This window comes from Pseudopipra pipra, chromosome 4, assembly GCF_036250125.1.
Source record: "Pseudopipra pipra isolate bDixPip1 chromosome 4, bDixPip1.hap1, whole genome shotgun sequence".
Classification (NCBI taxonomy): Eukaryota; Metazoa; Chordata; class Aves; order Passeriformes; family Pipridae; genus Pseudopipra; species Pseudopipra pipra.
Genome location: NC_087552.1, coordinates 36555574 through 36579620, shown reverse-complemented (window position 1 = coordinate 36579620; position 24047 = coordinate 36555574). Strand labels below are relative to the sequence as shown.

The window sequence follows — 24047 nt, the reverse complement described above, 5'->3', positions numbered from 1 at the left end:
ACTCTATTTTGTAAATTTTGTAAAAATTTGATTGTTGTAATCATCTTATGAACTCTGCCCCTGAATATTCACAGAATTGTCTGAAAGGATCTTGGAATTGTTAGCCATTGCTTTTGAGAAACTGTACAGAACAAGTGGCTACCAGATGACTGTAAAAAAAAAAAAGCAAATGAAAAGGTCTCTTTTAAAAAGGGACCTTCAAAAAAGTGTGTTGAAAAAGGATTAGAAAATGAAACTCGTTTTGTTCTACTCTAGAAAACACAGCAACAGGGAATTCAGCACATTATGTCTAAGTATCTGGAAGGTACCAAAAAGATGCAATTCCTATCAAGCCAAAATCCTTTGTGTTGATGAAGTAATTCTTCTGCTCTGTTCAGTGGTATTCTAGTGTTCTAGACATTGACAACAAAAACCATGTAGCCAGATTTGAAAGATTCAGTGGGATAATAAGAGATCTCAAAACCATGGTAATAAGATTAAAAGACCAAGGTAATATGGTAATGAACAAATCACAGGGAGGAAATATAGAGTGGGATTACAATAGTTTCCAATATGGAAAAAACTGCTGAACGGAGGAAGATAGTAATTTGTTCTTCATGCTTTTGGTGAATAGGATTCACCATAAATTATAAGTTTAAATTGCAGCAATATTAGCTTTTTTCAAGTATTGGAAACCTCTTCTGAAGTTAGACAAGCTAAACTCGCTGACATAGATTAGTGTGGAATTTCTGCCACTGACAGACCCCATCAATGGTGACTCTGTGGTCTAAAAATAGATTTAGATTGACAAGTGCCAGCAGTGACAAGGTATATCTGGTTTTGCTTGTGGGCAATGGGATATCTAGATGTTCCTATGGGATTCCCTTCAACATAAATTTTTAAAACTATTTTAACTGCAAGGACTGTGTTATTATATTTGAATGAACTTAACTCCATGCTTTAATGCCTTAAGTGAACACATTCTTCATTTGCAGGAGGTGAGTAAAGCACTTTTGCAGACACAACGTTCAGGGAATAAATTTCTTTCTATTTCCTAGTAATTTCTCAGCATGTTTCTTCTGTTTCATCATTAACCTATACATACAAACTTTTCTTTCAATATATCTCTTGGTGCTTATTTTACATAATTCCAACACCTTTTCATATAACATACAGATGTGTACACAAAATACATATTTAAATGCATACTGCCTCTTTTTTCATCTCTCCATCCTTTTCCTTGTGCAACATCCATATTGCCTACACCAATCTTGTAACCTACAAGTATATTACCAGCTACACCATCTTCCTTGCTACCTCCCTGTAGGATCCATCAGCTAGTCAGAGGTAAAGCAATGTGAATATTTATGATTCTAAATTAAGTCCTAATATTTGAAATTTTTATATTACTAAAAACTAAAAAAAAAAAAGATAATATTTTAAAATCAAGAAGAAAGACATTTTTATTAATAACAGCAGTGCTTCCTGACTGGACAGTGATGAAAAGAGCTATGAGGCAGTTTTTAAACTCTAAGTTTAAAATGATGTACCTTTTACCATTAGTATTATTCTCTTATCACTGTTGCACTAGCTGATTCCTTGTCACATCTTAAAGATGCTACCGTAAGGCACATAAGGATGTAAGAATATAGATACATTTTCTGTGAGAAATGTATGTACATTTAAAGTAAAGGAAAGAATATTTCTCAAGATACACATGTCTAATCTTTGAAGAGAAGTGAAATTATCAGGGAAAAAAAAGAATACTTCTTAGTTTTGTATCTTCAAAATGCCATTTCAATCAAGTATCATTTTTTGTGTGCTTGAATAAATGGAATTACCAACTTGTGTAAAGTCCTTGATCAGAATGAGGCTCTTAAACCAATTATGTGGAGATCAGAGTGCTTAAAATTATAAGGAATACATTTAGAATTATTAAAGGCTTCAAATAGCTTGGTTCAGGCAAAATTACATATAATTGATCATTAGTATGTGTTGTCAGTGGAAACTGCAGTCATAGGTGTTGAAGATCACTTTTTAGACAAATTGCAGTGAAACTTTTGTAAAACCCAAACCACAGCAGAGCATCCTTTTCTAAGGATTTTTACTGAGTGTAAATCCTAGCCACTTCTATTCCTCTTCTAAGTATGGAAAGATGCACCATGAGTTAAAAGTACTAACTAATATTATCTGGATGAAAATGTCAAACACAGATGAAGCAAAACCAAAATAAATTACCTTGATTGCTAGGTAACTGAAAACACAAAATCAGGATTGGGATTCTGTTAAAAAAGCTTAAATAAGTAATTCTTAAAAAAATAAAATATTAGCTTTATAGAGAAATTTCTTCTTTGCCAAATGGCAATGCAATTTGCAAAAAATTAAGACTGACAAATACAAACTGGATTGTCAGAGAAGGATTGTATAAAGGACTGACTCTATAACCCACTCTGAGAATGACTGTTTTATTGATTCTTATTTAGCCTCTGTACAGTTCCTCTATCCCTTTGCTTTGTATTTTATGATTCTTTTATTACAGAATATAACGTCATTCTGGATAGGCAGCATTTTCAGAGATAGGCACATAAATTCTAATCTGGCAATCATCCTCTGTATCTGTCAGACTGGTGACAGGATTTTCATTGATTTTAGTGATACAGGTTTAGAAAAAAAAATGGCATGTATTATGTAGTGTATGATGCAGATTAGTGGATTTAATTAATCCTTTACTATATGTGTGTAGTTACAGTTAATGACCACAATCAAAACTTTCTGAAATCAGTCACAATCTCATAATCACACATCTTTTTGCATGAAGTGTCATTTTTCTGCTTATCGGATCTGAGAATCTCTTGATGGACTTTTCCTTAGTTCCTCGTCTGAAAGTGAATAACTTTTTTTACCACAGAAAACACTTTCAGCTACTACACTAGGAATGTTCTCTTAACATACTTGGCAACCTCGTGGTGGGTTAGTTTTGGCTAACAGCCAAATGTTCACCCATCTGCTCACAGCCCTCTCCCTTGTAAAACAAGTATAGGAAGAACTGGAATGAGAAAGCTCATGGGTTAACATGAAAGCAGGAATACTGTTTACCAATTACTGTTGCTGACAAAACAAACTTGACTGGGAGGTTAATTTCTTGACAATTAAAATAAAAGCGCAATAGCTAATTTGAGTAGTGGGAAACAACACCTTTTCTCCCCCATTTCCCCAGGCTCAACCTCATTCCACACTCTTCTTCCTGACCAGCACAGGGGGAATTGAGGGAGCATACAGTCAGTATGTAACAGTTTCTGCACGTTTACTCTGCTCAGGCATGGCTTTTCCATGGGCTGCAGTCCTTCATGAAAACCTGCTCTGGTGTGGGCTTGCCACAGTTCCTTTGGGTCTATCCATTTGCCCTGGCACGGGTGTTCCAAGGTCTGCAGTGCTTTTGCCATGGAGAACGCCGCCTCCTCTCTCTCTGACCTTGGTGTTCCCTGTTTTTTCTTACCGTTTCTGTTCACACCTTCTCTCTCCACGCAGCATTTTCTGCCCTTTCTTAGCTATACTTTCAGAGAGGCACCACTAGCGCTGCTGAAGGGCTTAGCTGTGGCCGGCAGTGTCTCCACTGTGGAGCTGGCAGGAATCAGCTGTTCCCAAGCCGGGGGAGCCCCACACCTCTTCCCACCCTTCCGTCCCTGTCCCACTCCCTCTACCGAAACCTTGCAACACGCAGCTAATACAAACCTAAAAAGCAGAGTGTTACTCAAGTCTAGGGAACAAAGCTAACATTACAAAATTAGATGAATTAGGTCAACAGGATAGCAGATGGAACTCAAAATTAAATATGGAGTCAGCTATGCTGAAAAGGTAATTGAACTATTTATGCACCTTGCTCATTCCAAAAATTAAATTTAACTAATTCGGGAAAGCAACCAGATGTCAGTGAAGGCTTTGAGTTAACATATAGTTGCTGTTTAAAAGACAGAAGCCAGAAAGACAGCAGAGTACACGATCCTTACAAAATGGGTAACACGGGCAGGCGGCACCGCATGTGCCTCCAGCAGCGCTCAGAGACGACCTGCGAGCTTGCGTCTCTCCTTGCCCCGAAGGCGCGGGAAGTTCTATCTTAACGTGACTGCGAGTTTTGAAAGATCGTGTCCATCTAAGGATTTGCGCAGACCCAACTCGGGGTACGAGGTGCCAACGCAGCTGCAGAGAAGTGCCGGCGGCCTCCAGCCCCACCCGGAGGGGCCGCCGGCACAGCGCGGCTCCCGTGGGGTCAGGAGGGGCGCGGCAAGGCTCGGGCCCTGCGGGCGGCCCCGCCGCCGCTCCCGGCTGCCCGGAGCGCTCCGCTCCGGACGGGGCTCGGCGGGAGCGCGCCCGTCCCGGTGCGGCGGCGGCGCGCGGGGCGGGGGCGGGGCGGGGCGAGGGGCGGGCGGCGCGCGCGGCGCGCGAGCAGGAGCGGGGCGGCCGGGCGGCCGCAGACGGCGGCGCGTGCGGGGAGGGAGCGGGAGAGCGCGCGGGGCCGCCTTTCCGGCGCGGCGAGGAGCGCGGGTGCGGGGCGCGCAGCAAGGTGACGGACCGGGCAGCCTCCCCTCCATCCGCTCCCCTCCCCTCCCCGCCCTCAGGTGGGCCAGGGGGCCTGCGGCGGGCGGCTGTCCCGGCAGCCCCCGGCTGGGGCTCGGCTCCCCAGTGGGTAACCCCCGTGCCCGTGTCTCCTCTCGCCCAGATGCTCTCGGCGGCAGCCTTGGTGTGCGTGTGTGCAGCAGCCTGGTGCAGCCCGGCGGCGGCGGCGGCGGCCGGGGGCAGACCGGACAGCGGCAATTTTCTGGACGATAAACAATGGCTCACGACCATCTCCCAGTACGACAAGGAGGTCGGGCAGTGGAACAAATTCCGAGACGTAAGTTGAGCCCTTCCACCCTGCCAGCCGGCTGCCGCGCCCGGCCCGCTCCCGCTGGTTCCGTTCGGGGAGGGCATCTCTTGGGCAGCGGGGCTGGGGTGCAGCCTCAACTTGCCCCGTTCTCCCGGAATCCTAATTCTCATTTTAATTCCCGGCGGCGCCTCGGCAGGGAGGAGGGAGGTCCCGACGGGCAGTTCCCGGTGCGCTGCCGCCGCTGAGCGGCGCGGCCCGCGCGGTGTGCCCCGGGCCGTGCGGGGCGCACAGCCCGCACCTCCGGGCCCAGTGGGTCGGGCCGCGGGAGCACCTTTCCGCCCTGTGGGTCGCCAAGTGGCGGAGGGGGAGTCGCGTTTGTCCTCTCTCCTCCCCGTTTCCCGCCCCGCTGCGGGAGCGGCGGGGGCTGCGGAGAGGCTGCGGTGGGGGCACCGGGCCGGGCCGGGGGCAGGGGCTCTCCCCGCCGCCGCTCCGCCGGTGCCGCCCGGGGCAGAGTCCCCCTCCCTCTCTCCCCGGGCACCTGGAGCGGGCGCCGGGCGGCACTGCCGCGTCTCCGTGCTGCTGTCAAAGTACCGGCGGGGCGGGCGGGGGAGAAGGGACAGCGCTCACAGCCGGGGGTGTGCGGGGAGCGCGGCCCGTGTCCGAGAGGTGCGGGCGTCAGGCGGGGAGAGTGTGCGCGGAGCGTCCGGAGCGCCTTCCTCGGAGCCCCTGAACACCAGCCCCAGCCTGACCCGAATCCCATCAGTTACGAAACCTGCCGCTCTAAGGTGGCTCTGTCCTCCAGCGTGCTTCGACTGTGCTTCTAGTTCGGTCTCTGTTTGCTGCAAGTTCAGTGAAAGACAGTCAATTTTCACAAGTCCTTCACATTTCTTTAAGTGGAAAAGATTTTTCTTTGATCATCCAGTATCCTGCATCCTTTAGTGTCGCTTTTAAAAATTTGAATTCCAACCTTGGAAAATAATTTTCAGTTTTATTTACTGTCTTGCCTGCTGAATTTCTTTGATATAGAGTAAAACCTAGATTTGGTTTGCAGCTTAAAAGGCAACAGGTTCTTCCTTGTGCTGCAGCTTGCTCGTGACTGTGGTTTGCAGTAGTGAACTGAAGTAAATCTCTCCAAGGAGTCTCTTTTTTCTGAGACCTGGAGTGACTTGTGATGCATTAATTTTCTAGCTTTACGTCTGTGTTGCATGTTGGATGCAAACTTGGCTATTTATGTTAAGCAACTAGGAAAGAAGAGTTACTGTTAGCATTGTGGGAGAACTAATTTTCCTAATAGTTTTTATTAAACAGCATAATTTTAGTGTTGTGAACACTCCAATTAGTAGTCAGATATTTTTGGTTCCCTTGAATACCTTAAAAGAACTTATGTTCATGTGAAAAATAGCTGTTTAGTGTGCTGTGAATTGCTACCTGTGATTTTGGATAAAAACCCCAAACCAACATGCAGGGCTATATAAATATTTTAGGATTAAAGGCTACTGCTAGAAAGCTCCAAACTAAGTGCATCAGTTATGTTTTATAGTTGGGCAAAGTCATTTATGTAAGGACTACCCTGCAAGGCTGAGGAAGCTAAGTGCTCTCTAATGCCTGTCTCCTGGGTGCCTACTGACATGTACTGTAATATTGGATATTAGCCAGATAATTTATTCTGTGACAAGTAGGTGTTCTCAAGGGTTTTAAGAGTGACTGCTTTGAGGAAGTACTGCATACTGATTCTTCTGAGGTAATTTACAAATATGCTGGCTTATTTATTTTTTCACTGTTCAAGTTTTATGAGGCTGGTACTTCAGTGATGAATATGCTTTTATTTTTTGTGCAGAATGTTTATGTCCTATTCATTGGTACTTGATCTGGAATATTTATGGATGGTCCTGATACTTCACTGTAATTTGTTGGTTTTGAATTTGTGATTAGCAAATTAGTGATTCAAATGTGGTCTTCTGTTAAGGAACAGGACAACAGCATTTTAAACATATGTAGGGGTAACTGTCTTGGAGAGTTAAAATCAAAATAAAGGTATGCAAGGCCTGTGTTTGTAATTTAATTCTCTGATTAGAGTAGGGTATTTTTTGCAGTCTTTAAATACCCTACAGATGTAAGGGTAACATGGAATTCTGGTGTGAAAAGAAGTATTTAAAGGCTTAACTTAAGACTTAACTGACAGGACTGATTAATGTGAAAGATAATGACCCTGACTTCTGGCTCATTGGCTCAGTTTCCTAAGAGTTTTAGATCGCAGTGAGAAAGAACACAGTTATTCAGAATGAGAGCCCTCACAGAACCGAATAAACCAGGATGTGATGTTTTATTTATAAAAGCCCAAAAACCAAGCCAAACCTCAAACCTAGCTCTCTTAACAGTTGTCTAAAATGTCAGTTTTGTCAATGTGTTATTAACTTGAGAATATTAGCTAAGATCTTTTCAGTACTTTTTATAGGCAGAACTGTAACTGACTCTTTAAAGGTCTTGACCATTCTGACACATCTGTTGAAAATAATGAAATAGGTCTGTGCCTTAACGTGTAACAGTGGGAATGCTAGAGACTACTTCCTCACATCTTTTTCCTGTGCGAAAATTGAGAGTGATCTCATTTTTGAATATGTGACTTCCCATCTTAAAGATGGAGGGAGGAAAGTGTATTCTTGATATGTCCAATATCAACTCCCTGAAGATATATGTACAAGTCAAATGTTTGGAGTTGTATATATACAAGCATATGTTTACTTTTTGCCAAAAGTAGCTGGGGAGGAAGAGTTTTTAACCCAGTCTTAATGCTGCTGTAGTCCAGTTGCTGAGTAGCTGCAGCTATTAACATCTGTCACTAAAATAAGTCTCAGGATTGATATGTTTATTAGGGTTTTCCAAGCTGCTTGGTTAGGCTGCTTCAGCAGCCAGTGGTGTCACAATGTTGGGAGGTCCTGTCCCATGTGTATGTATTTTATGTTTATTTCAGACTTGGGAACTGGGGCTTTTCAGTAGATGCTGTTAAGGGAATCTTCTTCATTCATATTTGGTTATATTTATAATACTTTGTGTTAATGGTCTGATCTATTATGATTGCACTAAACATTTGATAAAATTATATATATATATTTATATAAACCGCGGTTTGTCTGAAATACAGGTTATTCTTTTAAAAAATGTGATCGGGTAATGGCATTATGTTTATACTTTCCTACTTAGAACATCCTGAGTCTTATCTGGGAAACCTTCATTACTTGTAATGCTGTAAATCTGTGGAGCAGAACAAAATATAGGAATTATTCTTTATTCTCTTTCTGACTTGTTTCCAAATAGCGGTGGTATTTTTAATCCTAGAGCAAAACACAATGTCTTTGTCATTTATAATCACTTTTTCTATTTGTGTGGTCATTACAGTCAGTCGGACAAAATTGCATACAACTGTCTGTCGTATGCCTATTTGAAAGTCTTTCAGACTTCTCAGAAATTTTAATTTTTATTTCTTCAAAATTCCATGAAGCAACATTCAATAGACTAACGCATTTTAGTAACTAGTATTTGTAAGCAGTGTCTCGTGCATTTGTGTTCATGAAAAAGGCTGTATTTTATATGGTAATTTTTACTTGCTGCTTTAAGAGTTATTTAAGATTTAACTTGCTTCTTAGTGGTTTGTACTTTTCCTTCTGAAAGAGATATTAATTTAAGTGATTCCTGTATTTGCAAATTTAAAATGATAAATAAACTCCTCATCTCAACTATGGCATAGTGTTTTTATGAAATAATATGATCGGTTGATCATTGTAATAATTTGCATTGTAGCAGTGTTTTAACTATCATCCTACCATGTTAATACATTTATCAAAGGTAAAGATGGTAGAAGAAAATTTAAGTAACAGACCTTAGACCGATCATCTATGAAGAGAAAGTTTACACTGGTAATAGTCCCTTTTAATCTACTTCGCTGTGAAGTGTTCTCACATTGACCATGAAATGTATTGCCTTCTACAACCTGTGACAAGTTTGGGCAGCTCATGTTGGCTCCTCAGATGAGTCTTTTGTAAATATGTAAAGAATAGGTTTTTTCAACATTAGCAAAAACCTCTGTGTTTAGAAAAGAGATGAATCAAATACTGTGTCCAATTCAGTAATATCCAGCATTCGTTATTCTTTTATCTGTTTTGGAGGTTTAAGGCTTCTCAAAAATACCTCCCCCATACCGCCCCTCAACTAAGCTCCCCTCCAACTGTACATTATTGTTGTGAGCAGAACATCTCTGCCCCGCTGTGGATCACAACTACATTTCTGTACAACTTAGAGAGCCAAAGGCGGTTTTAAAAAGGATTCATCACAAGTTCTTTGCACTTCACTGTGTGATTACCTTGTAAATATTTGGAAGGTTTTCATGTTTCTATGTTTTCGTTTCCAGAGTGGAAACATGAATATGTTATAAATTATATATATATATATATAAATATATAAAAGTTATGTAAATAACTTTGTTTGAAGAGGAGAAGGACTTCAGCAAGAATAGAAGAGGGCAAGAAGCCCTCCTCATTTATGGAGAATCCTGAATGTACTTTAGAGGATACTGACAATTTTGTATTGGATAGTGCAGCACTCATCATCTTTCCTCACTCATGTTAACATTTCATTAAGATAATGAAAATAAGTCTGGTAGGCTTATTTGTCCTGTACATTTTGTGGTTCAGGGTAAGAAAAAAACCCATACCTTTTTCCTTTTTAGTGGCTACAACAGCTCTAGCAGCTCTTTTACTACATACATATGATTATGAAAACAGGAAGAAATAGAATTTCAAGACATGAAAGATTAACTTCTTTATGTTGTCTTAGGCCTAAGTTAAAGCAAAAACTTGTAATAAATTAGTTACTTCTTCAAATAGGGTATTGAACCTTTTCTGTATGCCAGTGTGGTATTTGAAACTTATTGGCACCTCTAATGTGGTATCAGTCATTTTTGTTCATGACTTATTTTGTGGAAAAAATTTTAAGCCTAGGAGATCTGACAGAAAGAATAAGTATTTTGTATCTACACCTATAATTACTGCCTTTGAAATGAAACTAATAAGGACTTGACCATTCTGGTTTAAACTGTAAAATATGAGAAAATGTTGGGAATTTGTATTAATTTTAATTAGGAAATTTAAGAGGCTATTGAATTGTTCATAACTTCTAAATTGATTATGGCAAATTATAATGGGAAGGAGTAATGGAAATCTTAAATTTTCTTCTGTATTGTAGACAAAGGCTTCTGATTTTTATATGTGCTTTTAATTCCTTCTGAAGTACAGATTCCTTTTTTCTTTCACATGATTACTTTCCCTATGGTCTGTTTTTGCTGCCTGTTTCTATTGACAATTTTTTTTTTGTCTGAAAAGGCAGTCTACTAATCTCAAACTATTGTTAACATTGAACTCTTAATGTCTCTTGGAAGGCATTAGCTTGGAAGCTCTTTATACAGCTAACGTTTAGAAGTTAAGTAAATGGTAATGTGCTTTTCCTTAGATTGCCCTCATAATCTAAAGTAAAGCTGATAACATTGTTTCATCTTATCTTTATCTCCTTTCTCCAAAGAATAATCTTTATTTTATTTGCTGTAGGTTATTTAGTGGATATGGATACCCAGTCTTCTCTTGTCTTTCCATTAAATCTTATTGGAATTGACTCTAGCCATCTGTGCTTATTATAGTGTGGTATAAATAGCTTTGTAATACACAAATAGATGGTAACAGTAACAGAAACTACATAGGCTGTCTTGCGTTTACAATCAGAAAGGAAAGATGTTTAAGAGATATATTGTAAGGGGAGGCTGAAGGTAGAAAACAGTGGAACGTGGGCAGAATTAGAAATACCTTAGTTAGAATAAAAGTTTCCTTATGCTTGAATACCTGGGAGTTACTCTGAAGCTAGGTTTCATTCAGTGTATCTTGGGGCAGGGGTGGGGGGTTGTGCAGGGACAGCATGGATACACCAGGAGTCATGACACAACAGGGACATGGCACAGGTGCAACACGGCTATTAAACTCAGTGACTGTTTGATGATGTTACACTTGAAAACTGGCCAGGACTTGCAGACATACTAATCCAAGCTATGATTTCTCTTTTCTGCAGCTAGTTACATCAAATGCTTCAATTACTATGAAGTAATAGAAATGGAAAAGATGGAAAAAAGGATTGATGGTGTTAGTCTGAAAATATTCTGTGTTTTTCCTATCAGTACATAAAAAGTACTTGTTAGTAAAATAGCTGCAGTTTTGCTTTGTGGTTATTTTTCTAAGGTATTTTTGAATTTTTAAATGTATTTTGTAATTTTTAAAATTTGTGACATTGATTTTACAGTCATGTTATTCCTATTATCTGTTGTTTTCATTTTGTCCTATCCGTCTTAACCTGACATATTTCAATGTATTAGTAACCATAGATAAACAGCTTCTTTTTATGTATCTGGTGTCAGTGCTTAATACTAAAAGTCTTGCTTGTTTGCTTTAGATATAAATTTTATGGAGGCAATGGTAGTAAATACTAACATGATGTATTAAAAGTTCTTGTAATTTTCATATTTCTTAAAATTTAATTTCTGAGAAAGAAAAGAGAGAAAGAAAAGTTTCTGATTGGTAATATCGGTGTCCAGAGCTTCACTGCACATTCTTACCTAATGTGAACAATCTTTAATTATTTGTTAGATTTTTTTAAATGGTTTTTCACTTTTACTTTCCCATTTTACCTCATTTTGCACTGGTAGACAATAGGGAAAATTACATAGGAACTAATGATTTACCTAAAGAAGGTGGTGCAGTATAAGGTAGCAGCCTTAGACAGGACACAAGGAGAGCCAGTATGAAATTAGCCCATGACAAAGCTTTCACATTACAATAAGGATGTAATTTCACAGCTTTGTTATTATCTTTGTGAGTGGATGCTTTAACAGAACACAGTAAAAGAATGGATTGAAAAGATTGAAGTCATTCAAACTTTTTTGTATCTTACCACTTCCAGAAAGTATTATCTTAATATATTATTAAAGACTATCCAGTGCTTGACATTGTGCTCAGAAAAGTCTTATGAACTAATTTTTTTATTTTCTCATGTGATATGATCATTGGCTTGAAAGAGACTGTCTGTTTGCAGTTTGTTCAGGATCTCTCTAAAAAATTCTGCAATTCATCAAATAATTCAAGGTAGTACACTTATACTGGGGTCTGCATGCAGCTGAAAACAAACTCTTTTGACTTTTTGAGCCCGCACTTGATGATGAAGTTTATTCCAGTTGTTAAATCTATGTAACATAGTAGCGAGAGGTACAGAATTTACTCATTGTTATATGCTACTGCATATGAAAAATGACTTGTGTTTTAACAGCTTTATTAAAACAGAGGGAAGTTATTAATATGAAGAGTGTGGAATATATATTTAATGATACATATATCTTTAAGGATTTGGTAGGGCTTATGTTGGTGACTGAAACACCACTTCAGGAGAAAACCCAAACAGTGGTTCTTATAAGCAGAATCGGTTGATTGGCACATAAAGCAGCAATGTCAAGAATCCATTGTGTGAAGTGCCCTACAAGCCTTTTGCAAGAGTAAGTTAACCAATTTGGTCAGATTTAGGAAGCCCACATCAAACTGTGAGAACTCTCTGTATTCGTAAAGTTTAGGGCCAGAGTAGACCATGGGATTTGATGATACACTTGCCTGTGTATAGTGGCTTACTTTTATCCTGACAGAGTATATTACATCCAAAAATTCTAGTTTGGCAAAAGCATTTCAGGTTTATCGAGTCTTTACTCTGTGCTACTGGCATAGATTAAGATTTGATCTCTAAGGCCTGCAGTGTGAGGGAATTAATTAGCTGCAGTATTCCCAGATGATCTAGGTAGAAAATTTATGCTGTTTTGCAGAAGGAACAAGGAAGAATACTATTTAAGTTCATACTGATCTGTCTGGAAGTGTTTCCATCTTTGGCCCAAATTTGACAATGACTAGGACGGGTGCTTGATTTTTCTTATACTAATTTGCTGTTGAAAAGGAATTGTGTTCTACCATCTTCATAGCATTTTTTTGTGTGCATTGTCAGTAATTGTGGCCAGTTACTTTTATGCGTAAAATCACAAATGATGTTGGAATACAAGCTAATTCAAATCCTAAGGAAGATGGAGAAATGGCTTCAGGATTTTCATTAAGTTAATCACCAAGATGGATATTTGTTGTCTTAATCTGGTGTTCAAGTCTTTAAGCATACTAAGGATTAGGTAGGGAGTCTTGTTTCCAGCATCCAGGAATGAAAAGTGTGAATGTGAAGAGCTCATGCATTTCCAAGCCAGCAAAGGCTGTCAGATTGGTCAGTGTACTGCAAATGCTGCACAGTATTTCATATGTGAACTGGATTAAAGCACATGAAGTGTATATCTATTTTTCTAAATCTTAGTAAATCAAGAGTTTCCTAAACTGTTAAGATGCTTAATTTTTCACCCATGTGCTTATTTTATCTTGCAGTTGAATGTGCCTGACTTTACTCAGGAATTCATAGTAGGCAGTTGCGAAGTCCTGTTTTGATGAACTCTGGTCTTGCATGAATGGACAGAATTTCTTTACCCTATTAAGTAACAGACTTAATTATGTTAGGAGAAAAGGCAGTTGGTTCCACCTGTGTTATCTACTGATCTTCATGGGGTCCTCAAAAGAAAACATCCTCTCATAGGACGCAGGGATATATGATCAAAACTTCCTTGGAGTTGCTGTTAGTAACATCTTAGACAAATTAAGTGTAACATGAGGGTGAATCGTGAGATTTCAGTCCGAGATCAGCAGATGTAGTCTCATAAAGATGGAGAGGGAGAGATATGCAGAAGTAGAATTAACTATGTAGTTTTGTACTGCAGATTGAACTAATAAAGGCACATAAAACCTCAAAACATTTCAATGTTCTTCGCTAGGACTGAAGGTCCTGTTTATAAACTGAATTCTGCCCAGCCTTATGGTTTGCACAAAAGCTACCATACCTTTCTGTCTTGGCGTACTTTTTACATATGCTGAATGTTTACAATTCCTCTCTTTTTTCTTTTTCTCCCTTCGTTCCTGCATAAAAATTATAGTTTTTTAGGGCATATGAAACTATCACTTTTTTCCCTCCAAATTTTCTAAGTTTGGATTGTAGTATAGCCTCTGTAAGTTGAAGACATTTTTGAGGAACATAACTAGTCTGAAGAAAATAAGTGACATTTTTCCAGAAGGTTCTAAAGTACTAATGTTGTAGCGTATTTGATGTTCAGCACATGGCAAAGTTGAGCTGTTTGATTTTTTTTATTTTATTTTTTTTTGTAATAATGAATGCATGCCGTGTGTGTGTGAGAGCACACACACACAAGCATATGATAACTGGTACCTTAAATCAGTAAAAATTTAAAGAGATTTTACTCTGTCCATCCCTCATTCTGAGGAGCAAAATACCTCACAGAATATTAGAAGTATTTTATAAGTCCAGCCTTATCATGTCTGCAGATTTATCTCACTATTTGATATCCCACTGATTGCAGATAATTTTTGGGTGTATAGTGAGAGTGACATGGGTTTAACAATGTTTGTGGTATGCAGAACAAAATAATAATTCTGAGCTCATATCTCAGATTTGTGAGGCAGTTGTCTGCAATAGTTTCCGTTCATTGACTGGAAGAATTGCCTCTTTTTTTACATACCTACAAGTATCATATAAGAACAAGACAAGTATTACTATAAACATCAAGAGATTTTCAAGAAAATGGGTGTTTGAACTCCCAATTCCTCCAAGAAAGGAAGGAGAAGGTATCAAAAATAGTTTAATAAAATTTGTGAAGTTATTCTATGAAGGAAAAACCGATGTTGGATTCTAACAGTGCTTATCTCGCTGTAGTTGGAAAATAAGGGAATCTTGAATTTTTTACGAGTTGGACTATGACTTTCTAGCCCAGTTTGAGTGTAGTTGGACTATTCAACAGCATGAATATTAGGAAACCTTTTCCCTAAAATATTGCAAATTTCTGTCCGATATTATTATTAATAAAACGTTCACATTGTTAAAAATATCTATATAATACTGCTTTTTCCACAGATATTCGTGCTTTTTATTCTAATGCAGATAAAGGTTAGTAATTTGCACATGCTTAATTTCTGCATACACAGATCCTACTCTTGCTTAATTTCATCAAAAAGCATTTTTTTAATTGAAAAAATGTATTAGTTGAAGCTAGAACTTCTATAGCTGTAAAATTATTATCTATACAACTGAGTTAAAAGATATCAATGTGCATCACTTATTTATATTTCAATAAAACAAATTTAAGCTTGGAAATGAAGTAGATGTATTTTTGGATTTGACAACTGAGTTTGTCAGTTGTTTAACTTTCGTAGCTTTAGCCAAACAGTTTGCTCATTAGACCAAAAAAACTGCCAAGAGTAATCAAGCATAGGGATGAAACAAAAGACATCATGATTTATTATTTTATGCCTGGTGTTTATCAAGAGAAGTGGTTGGTTGAAGGAAAATGAAGGAAAAAAAGAAAAGAAAAGCATCTTCATACTGCTTAATTAATTAGAATTTGAGAAACATCAGTGATGTGTAGTCAGCTAACCCTATAGTGTCTGACTTCTTACTGGAAGTCATTCAAGTAATGTATTTAGACAAGTTTTGTTGGAAGTTAAACACTTCGTCTTGAAGGTTTAGGGTTGCTTCTTTCCCCAGCTTCATTAAATCTTCACTGTGGATTTCCCTGGGATGATGTTGTATTATACTGGATCTGAACTCGGTTTGCGTGGAGTCTTGTCTAATTGAGGTCACTGCGAATATGTTCACTGATGTTTGTGAGAGGTGTAATTATGCCAGTCTATTTAATTAAAATCATTATTTGAACATTAAGTCTACAAAACAGACTTTTGGATATATTTTGCATAAAATATAAAAAAATATTCTTTCCATTGAAAAATGGAAAGAAAGCAAACTTGAACTGGAGCACAAACAAGGTCATCCGTGGAATAGCTTGCTTTCATTAGAAAACCCTATCTAGTGGTCTAAAGTGGAACACATATCAATATTGTTGTGTGTGTTTTAAATTTTTTTTCTTTTTGCTTTATTATGTATAAAGGAATTCTAAATTTGTTGCTGCTTATGAAACACAATGAAAACATTGTTTCTTTATTTTGTTAAGCTACTGGATTTGAGTAGAGATTTTATTTCCCTTTTTCAATGATTTTTTTCCTGAATAATTTGTTACTTGTTTTTTATTCTGCTGCACTTTCCCCCTGCCTCCCCACTTCAACCATTTGTGAGGTGCAGGTAGAAAACAATCTTTCAGTTTCACTGACCTGAATCAAAGTATTTAATTTTGTCTAATTCCTCTGCAAGGGTTTCTCTTTGTGTGTTTAAACTCTGTGTCTGATTAATTTGCTGCATTGCTTCATGGAGTTGTAGGTGTCTCTATGCTGCCTTTACATGCCAGGCTTCTACAGTGAATTGCATATTGTATGATCACTCTGCTTTCCCCTTTAGCTGAATCCCATATTGCACTGTGCAAAACAGTACAGGAGTTCAATTAAATGGGAGGGTGACAATTATTACGTTGAAAAAAAATACAATCAGACAAGCATAAAAAAAGCTGCACAGTGCGTAGCAAGACAATATTAGTGAGTCAAGATTTTCCGTCTTATCAGAAGGACCATTTATATAGATAATAATTTTATTAAAAACTAAAGCTGAATAACCTATTTTGTCAGAGGTGTTAAAGCCTCTGCTGTGTGGCTTAATTCTGTGGGAAATCATAGAGTTTATAGTAAAGCAAAGCACTGGGATGGATTTACATAGTGTTTGTTTCTTTTATCTGGTGCTAGAATAGAGTGATCATCTTGTATCATTAAATCTTAGATGTCCAAATTTAGGTGCAAATTTGTAGGCAGAGAAAATCAAAACCTGGTGTAGGTAACATATACCATAGTATAATTGTAACTAAGTTTTTGGAAGTCTGTAGTTTATTCTCTGTTCTTATTACAGTATATCCTGGGGTTTTTTTGCTTAGATGAAGTTCTCTTACACCTTTCTCAGCTTTTTTTCTTACAAAGCTACTGGATCACTTGATGTTTCCAACATTTTTGTTTTCCTCATCTTTATTCAGAAATCTGTTAAATATTTGTTATTTCCCTCCTCTGCCTAGTCAACAAAAAAGTTGGGTTGTATATATTTAAATATTTTCTTTAGAATCAAAATATTTTACATCACCTTCCTTTTATGAGGTTCACCAGAAAATTAGAAATGAGGGTAGGGTGAGATGAAAGTCACAATTTCACTGCTGTTGCACCAACTGTAGGGATTTTCAGCATGTATTTTCTCCACAGGTGGAGTTCTTTGACATTGGTCACAGTGATAAATATCCCTGTCGATTCAAACTTTAGAGCAGGTTCAAGTCCCTGGTCATTCCCATAAACATCTTAATTGGTAGTGTTCTTTCTTGGAGGCTTTAGGCAAGAACAAGTGATTTTATACCCTTTTACACGAGTTTAAGTTATTTTTATGTATCTAGTATGAGGGAACTGGAAAAACTATAAACTCTGAAACTGAAGGTCAACAGCCCCAGCCATTGAACACCTTGGGGGGTAGTGTTGGTAAACATGTAAACTCCCTGTCGTCTTTGAACCTAGGTTAGTGGAAAGCTGTGCAGTACAGTTGCATTGTATCAGAAATAGAACTTCTTATCTAAAAAACTTCGGTATCAGTTCAGATCTTATCATCACTTAGATAATTTCGATTTTCTGTTTGCGATTTAAACTTTAAATGAAAGTTCAGAGTTGGAACATTTTTGTACTTTCTGACTATAGACTGTATGAATCTGGAAGTCTTCCTTCTTGTCTCCTGCAAGAGAGGATGAAGGATTTGAGTGAATGGTGTGCTTGTTTAAGTTAAGTATCTGTAACAAGAATCTGTTTTATTTGAATGTGTATTCTATGGAATTTGACTGTGACTCTTAGGTAATGCTTTCTGCTTTTCAAAATATACAGGTACTTTTGTATTTTTTTTCTTTTTTTTTCATTTAAGAGGTATGATGTACTTAATTTCTATTATAAACCATGGCAATTTGGCAGAGAAAACATCCTGTAAACTATGTAGGTTGTTCACTGGGAAAAGGGTTTAAGAAATAATCCATTTATATACGATTAACAGGAAGTTAAGGGCTTCACTCCAACAGCATAAAATTATTTAAGGACCTGATACTGTTACTTAGCTGTGCATTGCTGTTCTGAGTGATTTTTGGCTTGAGCTGTTAGGAGCAGGTATTTGTAATGACTGCCTGGTATCTCTGCTGCCAAGTAAATTTCTAGGGCAGGGAAGAATCCTGAAATCTTCTTCAGACACTTAGTGTTAGCTTTCGAAGAAAAGTTTGAGAAAATATGTGAAGGCTTATGGAACAGCAGAATATTCTTAATGCATTTTGCTAAATACAAAATAGTACCCAGAGTTCTTCTCTCATTGATGTCTAGTTACTCTAGATAGGCAGCCTACTATATGTGCTTATTTGGAGGAGTGGAATTTATCTGATTCTTTTATCTAGATTGGATTCCTAGTTAATTTCTAGGAGTCTGTATTTTACTACACTAAAAAAATAATTTACTTATTTCCTTATATCTCTCAGTAATGCAGTGAAAATAAGACTGACTGCCAAATCTTAATTTTCACAATAATCATTAGTGTCTGAACACACAAGTTTATTGCATCCTTAAGTATGAATGATGAGATAATCTGGTATACTGATCTTTTAATACAGCATTTAACTATAAAGATTCATTTTTAGTCCAGTACTGTTGACCAATATGATTGATATCAGTCTTAGAGGGGTTCTGACACTGAATTTCTAAGCTGAACCAAACTGATAGTCTAGTCATTACTTGCTACTGGGATTGATTTCTGCATGTTGAATTTGAAATGCTGATGTCTTCTGTGCTCTGTTCAGCAAAGAGTTTAGGCCTGTGCTTAATGTAAGGCTTAGGAGTAGACTTCCTTTGAAATCACTTACGGTGATTCCATTAAGTGAGATTATTAATTCGTGTTAAGCTTGTCCTTATCTGGCCAGTTTCTTTTTTTTTTTGTAGCTCATTCCAGTAGTATGGAGGGGTTTTTTTAATAGATATAATTGTTGTTTGCTTTTGGTATAAGTAATACTTTATTGGTGGGTTTGCAATTTACTTCTCATAAAATATTTTCCCTATAAAGCTTTTTAATTAGATGGACTTGTTTCAAAATAGATGACAGTTAATGAAAAAGTTATGGGTGCTTTCTTCAAGCAAGTTGTGTAAGAATTTCTGTGAATCATTGTATATCTTACTGGAGAAAGACATGCTACAGTGTTATTATGGACTTTGTTTCTTTGCTAAACCCTTTTCATACAATTTTGATTGCAAAACCTGAAATTGGAAGTAGGAATGAAGGTAATATTGCACAGGCTAGCAGGGATGAAACTTAATTTTCCTGTTTGTAATTTTATGTTTTTGTTGCTTGTCCCTGAGTTTAGGTGGTATTCTCTCCTTACAGCTAAAGGTCCTTTTATTATGTATTTTATTAACTACCGAAAGTGGGTTTTGGTGCCACTATCATTTAAAGTAAGATATGTAAAGTTTTTTTTATTCTGTATTGACTAAAATACAATTTTTAAGAATTTAGGTTAAAACTGCATTCCTTGCTTTAACTACTGATTAGTAGACCTCTCTGTAACATGTAATAACTTACATAAATTAAGTTCAGGAAGACCTAAGTGGAGAATTAAATATTCTATTTAATTATTCTATGTTACTTTACATTTCAAAAATTGAGGAATTTGGTTGGAGGATTCATATTTTGTTTGATAAAATCCTTAAGTAGTAACCTACAATTCTCAGTATTTCTTAATTTTAGAGCAGAAAGAAAACAAAAGCTGCTGGCATGGTGAAACAAACTGCACCATTATGTTTTGGTGGGAGAAGAGATGAATGTATTGCTCCCCCTGTCCAATTATGCTATTGTTATGATGTGATCTACGTGATTTTTGATTCACTTTTCTAAGATCAGTTTCTTGTAACTAGCATTTAAAAGAAATGTTTGCCTTTTTTCTTTTGACTTTTAACAGACGTGTCTCTATTGAAAAAAAAATTTTTTATTCATAAATGTTAGTTGCATGGGAAATCAGATGTTAAATTTAATTGAACCAACACCAATATTAAAAATTTTTATCCTGATTCTGCAGTGACTTAAGTTTTTCTACATTGCTTGGTGTTTGTGTTTGTAGTATTTTTTGTTGTGTAAAACTGTCTTGATATAACAAGATTACTTTGACATTTCTGAAAGTAAAACTCTAGTACTTTGGAAAGATTGATTGTAGCAGCAGTTACTTTGACATCTAGTTCACTTTTTGTATGCTAAAAGGAAATACAATAAACTGTTGAACTACTTTGGTGACTGAAATTTTTTGGTTCTTTGGTTAGAAAATGTTATAATGGTTGGTTTTGTGGACCACTGAAATTTGAAAACTTCTTTTAAATGAAGTTTCTCATAACTGATGCAGTATAAATATCCAAGACATAAAAATTGTGAGGGGATCTGCTGTGCAGAAGCAAATAATGCTGCTGCCAGTTAATGTCAGATAGGTGCGTACAAATGTAGATTAATTTCTGGATTGTTACTTGCAGGTATCACTATTGTGAGTAACCACTATTCCTTTCAAGATTTTAAACTTTATTTCAGGGGAATATACATCAGGAAATCCAAAATCTTTTTCAGTAGTTTACATAGTTTATCTTACTTGGACACGTTTGAAATTCTTATGTTAAATATAAAAGCTGAAAGTAAGATTGTGTTAGAATTTAGGATGTCACTCAGTTTCTGCAACTTCAGCTGTGTTTCACATCTTTTTAGTGTACTTTTCTGTACCTGAAAATTTTATGATATTTCTTTTATGTCTGGATACACAAACACCACCCACCCCTGCGCGTGACTTGCCTCTTTTAAAGTTAAACATTTCTGTAATACACTAATCAACTGTTGATTTTGAACCCTGGCTTGCAGGACATAGAAACTTGCCTTATTCGTAAACCTACTTGTTCTTCTGCAAATGTGTTTTTGTTGTAGATCTTTCACAATAACCTACTGAAGAATAAGCAATAACTAATCAAGAAGAGCAGAAAACAAGAGTTACGACCTCAATTTTTGGTATCCTAGGGGAGCACTTACTATATGAAGTGTAATATGACTATCATGAACTATGCACCAGGTTTATTTTAGCAGCCAGATCCTGTTTTTTTGTGCTTTCATTCAGCTAGAGCTGATACTCGGAACACAATATTCTGAGCTAGATTTGTATGTTTTTTGACTTCTCTGAGAAAGTTTTGTATTGGTAACAAATGGTTTCAGGTTCTGTACAACAATTCAGCAGAAGATGAAAGTAGCTTTTAAGTTGAACATGTAGAAGCAATCAGTTTTTAGATGGAAAATAGCCTTAGCTTTACCCAGTGGGATTTCTGTATAGTTTTCTTATTAAAAAAGAAAAAGTAAATTTGGACTTTTTGATGTATATCATTTTCATCAGATCTGATGATCTGCATTGAACTGTTTGAAACTGTAAACAGTCAGTTTGTCTTCATTAAGACTTTTTTTGGTAGGAAATGAAGTGACATTTATTTGAGAAACTGGTATGGAAAATTAGTTACATGGTCATGGATTGTAATATTGTTATACACTACCATCTGGGCTGTTCATATGTGAAACGTTCTCGTGGGTTGTGGTGAATTCAAGGTAGAACTCTGATCTGGGAATGAAAATTATGTACTCTATCCCACTATTGAAAAACCCCCCTGTAAAATACATGATGTGTGATATATTGCTATGTATGACGCTTCCAATTCTTGCAGTTGTTTAGCGGTCCTAAAATTTATTTGTAGTCTGTGCATTTCTTGGTTGTTTGTGTCAGTACCTCGCTGCCCCCACATTCAGAGTGAAAGCTTGATGCTGTGGTGTGGTTTCACAATAGGCATCATATTCCTTGATGGATTTTGGTGATTGATTATATATAGAGATATATGTAGTTCTTATGCTTGTATGTAAAACAAACAAAAAACCAAACCCAAATGACTAAAACACCAAAGAAGAAACAAATTGCTGCACATAATTAAATTTTATTGTTATTAAGTTAGTATTCTATGTCTTTAGCATATGTAGTCTATTTAAAATACGCTTAATATTTGCTTTCCGGTTTTAAGGAGTAATTTCAAATACTTTACGTTTTCATGTAGTTTCCTGTTTGTTTTTATTGCTCTACTACCATGTTTTTCATCTTGTTGTGTCTTTTGATTACTTTTCTGTTGCTTTATTAGATAACTAATGGAACAAAGGAAGCTGAATGCTTCTCTAGGGGAAACAGGAGAAAAAATTTTGATAAATATACAACATAAGCACTAGAAGTAGATTCTCACTGATGTAAAAAATTATAGCAGCAGTATAGTAGTTTCTTCATAGTGGGATTTTTAAAGCCAGTGTTATGTTATAGATTTATTAAGGAGCAAAACAGCAGGGCAAAAATATAGCTGTTTGCAGCAAGAGAAGTTTTTTTTTAGTGTGCATGTATGCACATGGTGGAATTGTTTTTGGCGTAAAAGTCCTTTGACTGTAAAAAAAACCCAGATGAGGCCAAATGTTCATTTTACTTTTTCTTTAGTTCTAATTACAGAGCTAAGCTTGAGGAAAACATTTTAGATTTTCTTATTGAATACCTTGTGATAACATATATGGTGTGGCATAGATTACAGTTACAGGAAAATTAAAAGTTTTTTATTTGTTTGGTTTTGTTATTTTTTTCTTTCTAATGCAGATAAAATTATATTGTAAGTATTCATTTGCTTTAAAAGCTCTTGCAAAAATACTGACTTATTAAATTTGTCATGTGCACAATTAAACCTGTGGTCTCATATATAAGTTTTTCATCTAAGTTGGGAGTGTTAGGAAGACTTTAAATCTGTTTGTGATAAAGGGACAGTATGTCATCCTTTCTGTATCAATTTCAGTGACCATAGAGAGAAGCTTGAAATTACTTTTCTCCCCAAATCAAAATGGAAGATCTTTTTTGTCGTCAGGGCATCAGTCACTCCTGGGGGTATTAATTTTTACTGAGCTCTTTTTCTATCATGAAAATGATAGAAATTTGATGGAAATACATCTCTGAGATTTATATTGAAGAGTTACATAAGCAGGTAATATTTTTCTGAAGTCATGAGTAATCTGCTGAATTGAGTCCTGATTACAAAATTGCTATCAACAGCTGATACGTGTAAATGAAGATTAATGGAGAATAAGGAGGGATAGAGAGCAAACGCTTTACCTGTTCTTTCTGATATCTCCCTGTGGAGACACTAAAGGTGCATCTACATGCCAAAATTTTCTCAAGAGATGCGTAACTAGTGAGGGTATGGAAGTAATAATAATAATATAGAAACAGGATAGCTTTAGTAATGTAGGACATAAATCAAGCAAGCTTACCCTGTTTCTGAGCAATGCCTACAAAAAGCAATATATGCTCACGGTTTTAGTGATTTTGGTATTTGAATTTGGTGTGCAGGGGTGATGTGGATATATCTGTGTTGTTCTATGAACAAAATATGTAATTACATAATGAAGTGCCTAAGTGCCTTTGTATGGACTAGCTTAACATAAGCCTCATTTTCACTAACTCCAAGTGAAAAGTTAGTGCAGAACAGTTAGTTGGCTTGCTTGTACACAGCGGCTAGTTCATTGAGATTATTTTTGACAAACAGCCACTAAAAACATGTATGTGTTGTGACTAGCAGGACTATTACTTTCTGAAACAAAAAAAAAGTTCGGTGGCAATGTTGTAAAAGTAGATTGCTTGTGTACAAGTATTTTGCAGCAACTGAAATCACTGCTGTTATCAGAGGGGTCCCAAATATACTTAACTTATTTGTTGTTAAACCTGGAACTTTTAACAAGTAATTTTAATTCAAATGAAGAAGAAAAATAAATTTTTGTTTAAGAACATATTTGGCACATTTCAGAAATTTTGCTTTCTCTTTCAATAATACTTCAGAGCTGTCCAAATGCTTACGAGCATCAGAGAAAGACTGCATGGAGGTCAGTGGCTTTGTTTATTAATGTTATTCATAAATCAACTATACTGGTACAACATGTTTGATATTTCAGCTGTGACTTAATT

General features: G+C 37.0%; 1 protein-coding gene across 2 annotated transcripts in view; it reads left to right on the top strand.

Moving 5' to 3' along the window:
* Positions 1 to 4448: 4448 nt before the first annotated feature.
* The window catches only part of SPOCK3 (SPARC (osteonectin), cwcv and kazal like domains proteoglycan 3), a 185071-nt gene continuing 165472 nt past the window's right edge, over positions 4449 to 24047 (top strand). For both annotated transcript variants that reach the window (XM_064652419.1, XM_064652418.1), the window contains exons 1-2: positions 4449 to 4540; positions 4697 to 4870. In XM_064652419.1, the coding sequence (XP_064508489.1) occupies positions 4697 to 4870 (174 nt within the window). In that variant the 5' untranslated portion in view covers positions 4449 to 4540. The remainder of the gene's footprint in view (positions 4541 to 4696; positions 4871 to 24047) is intronic.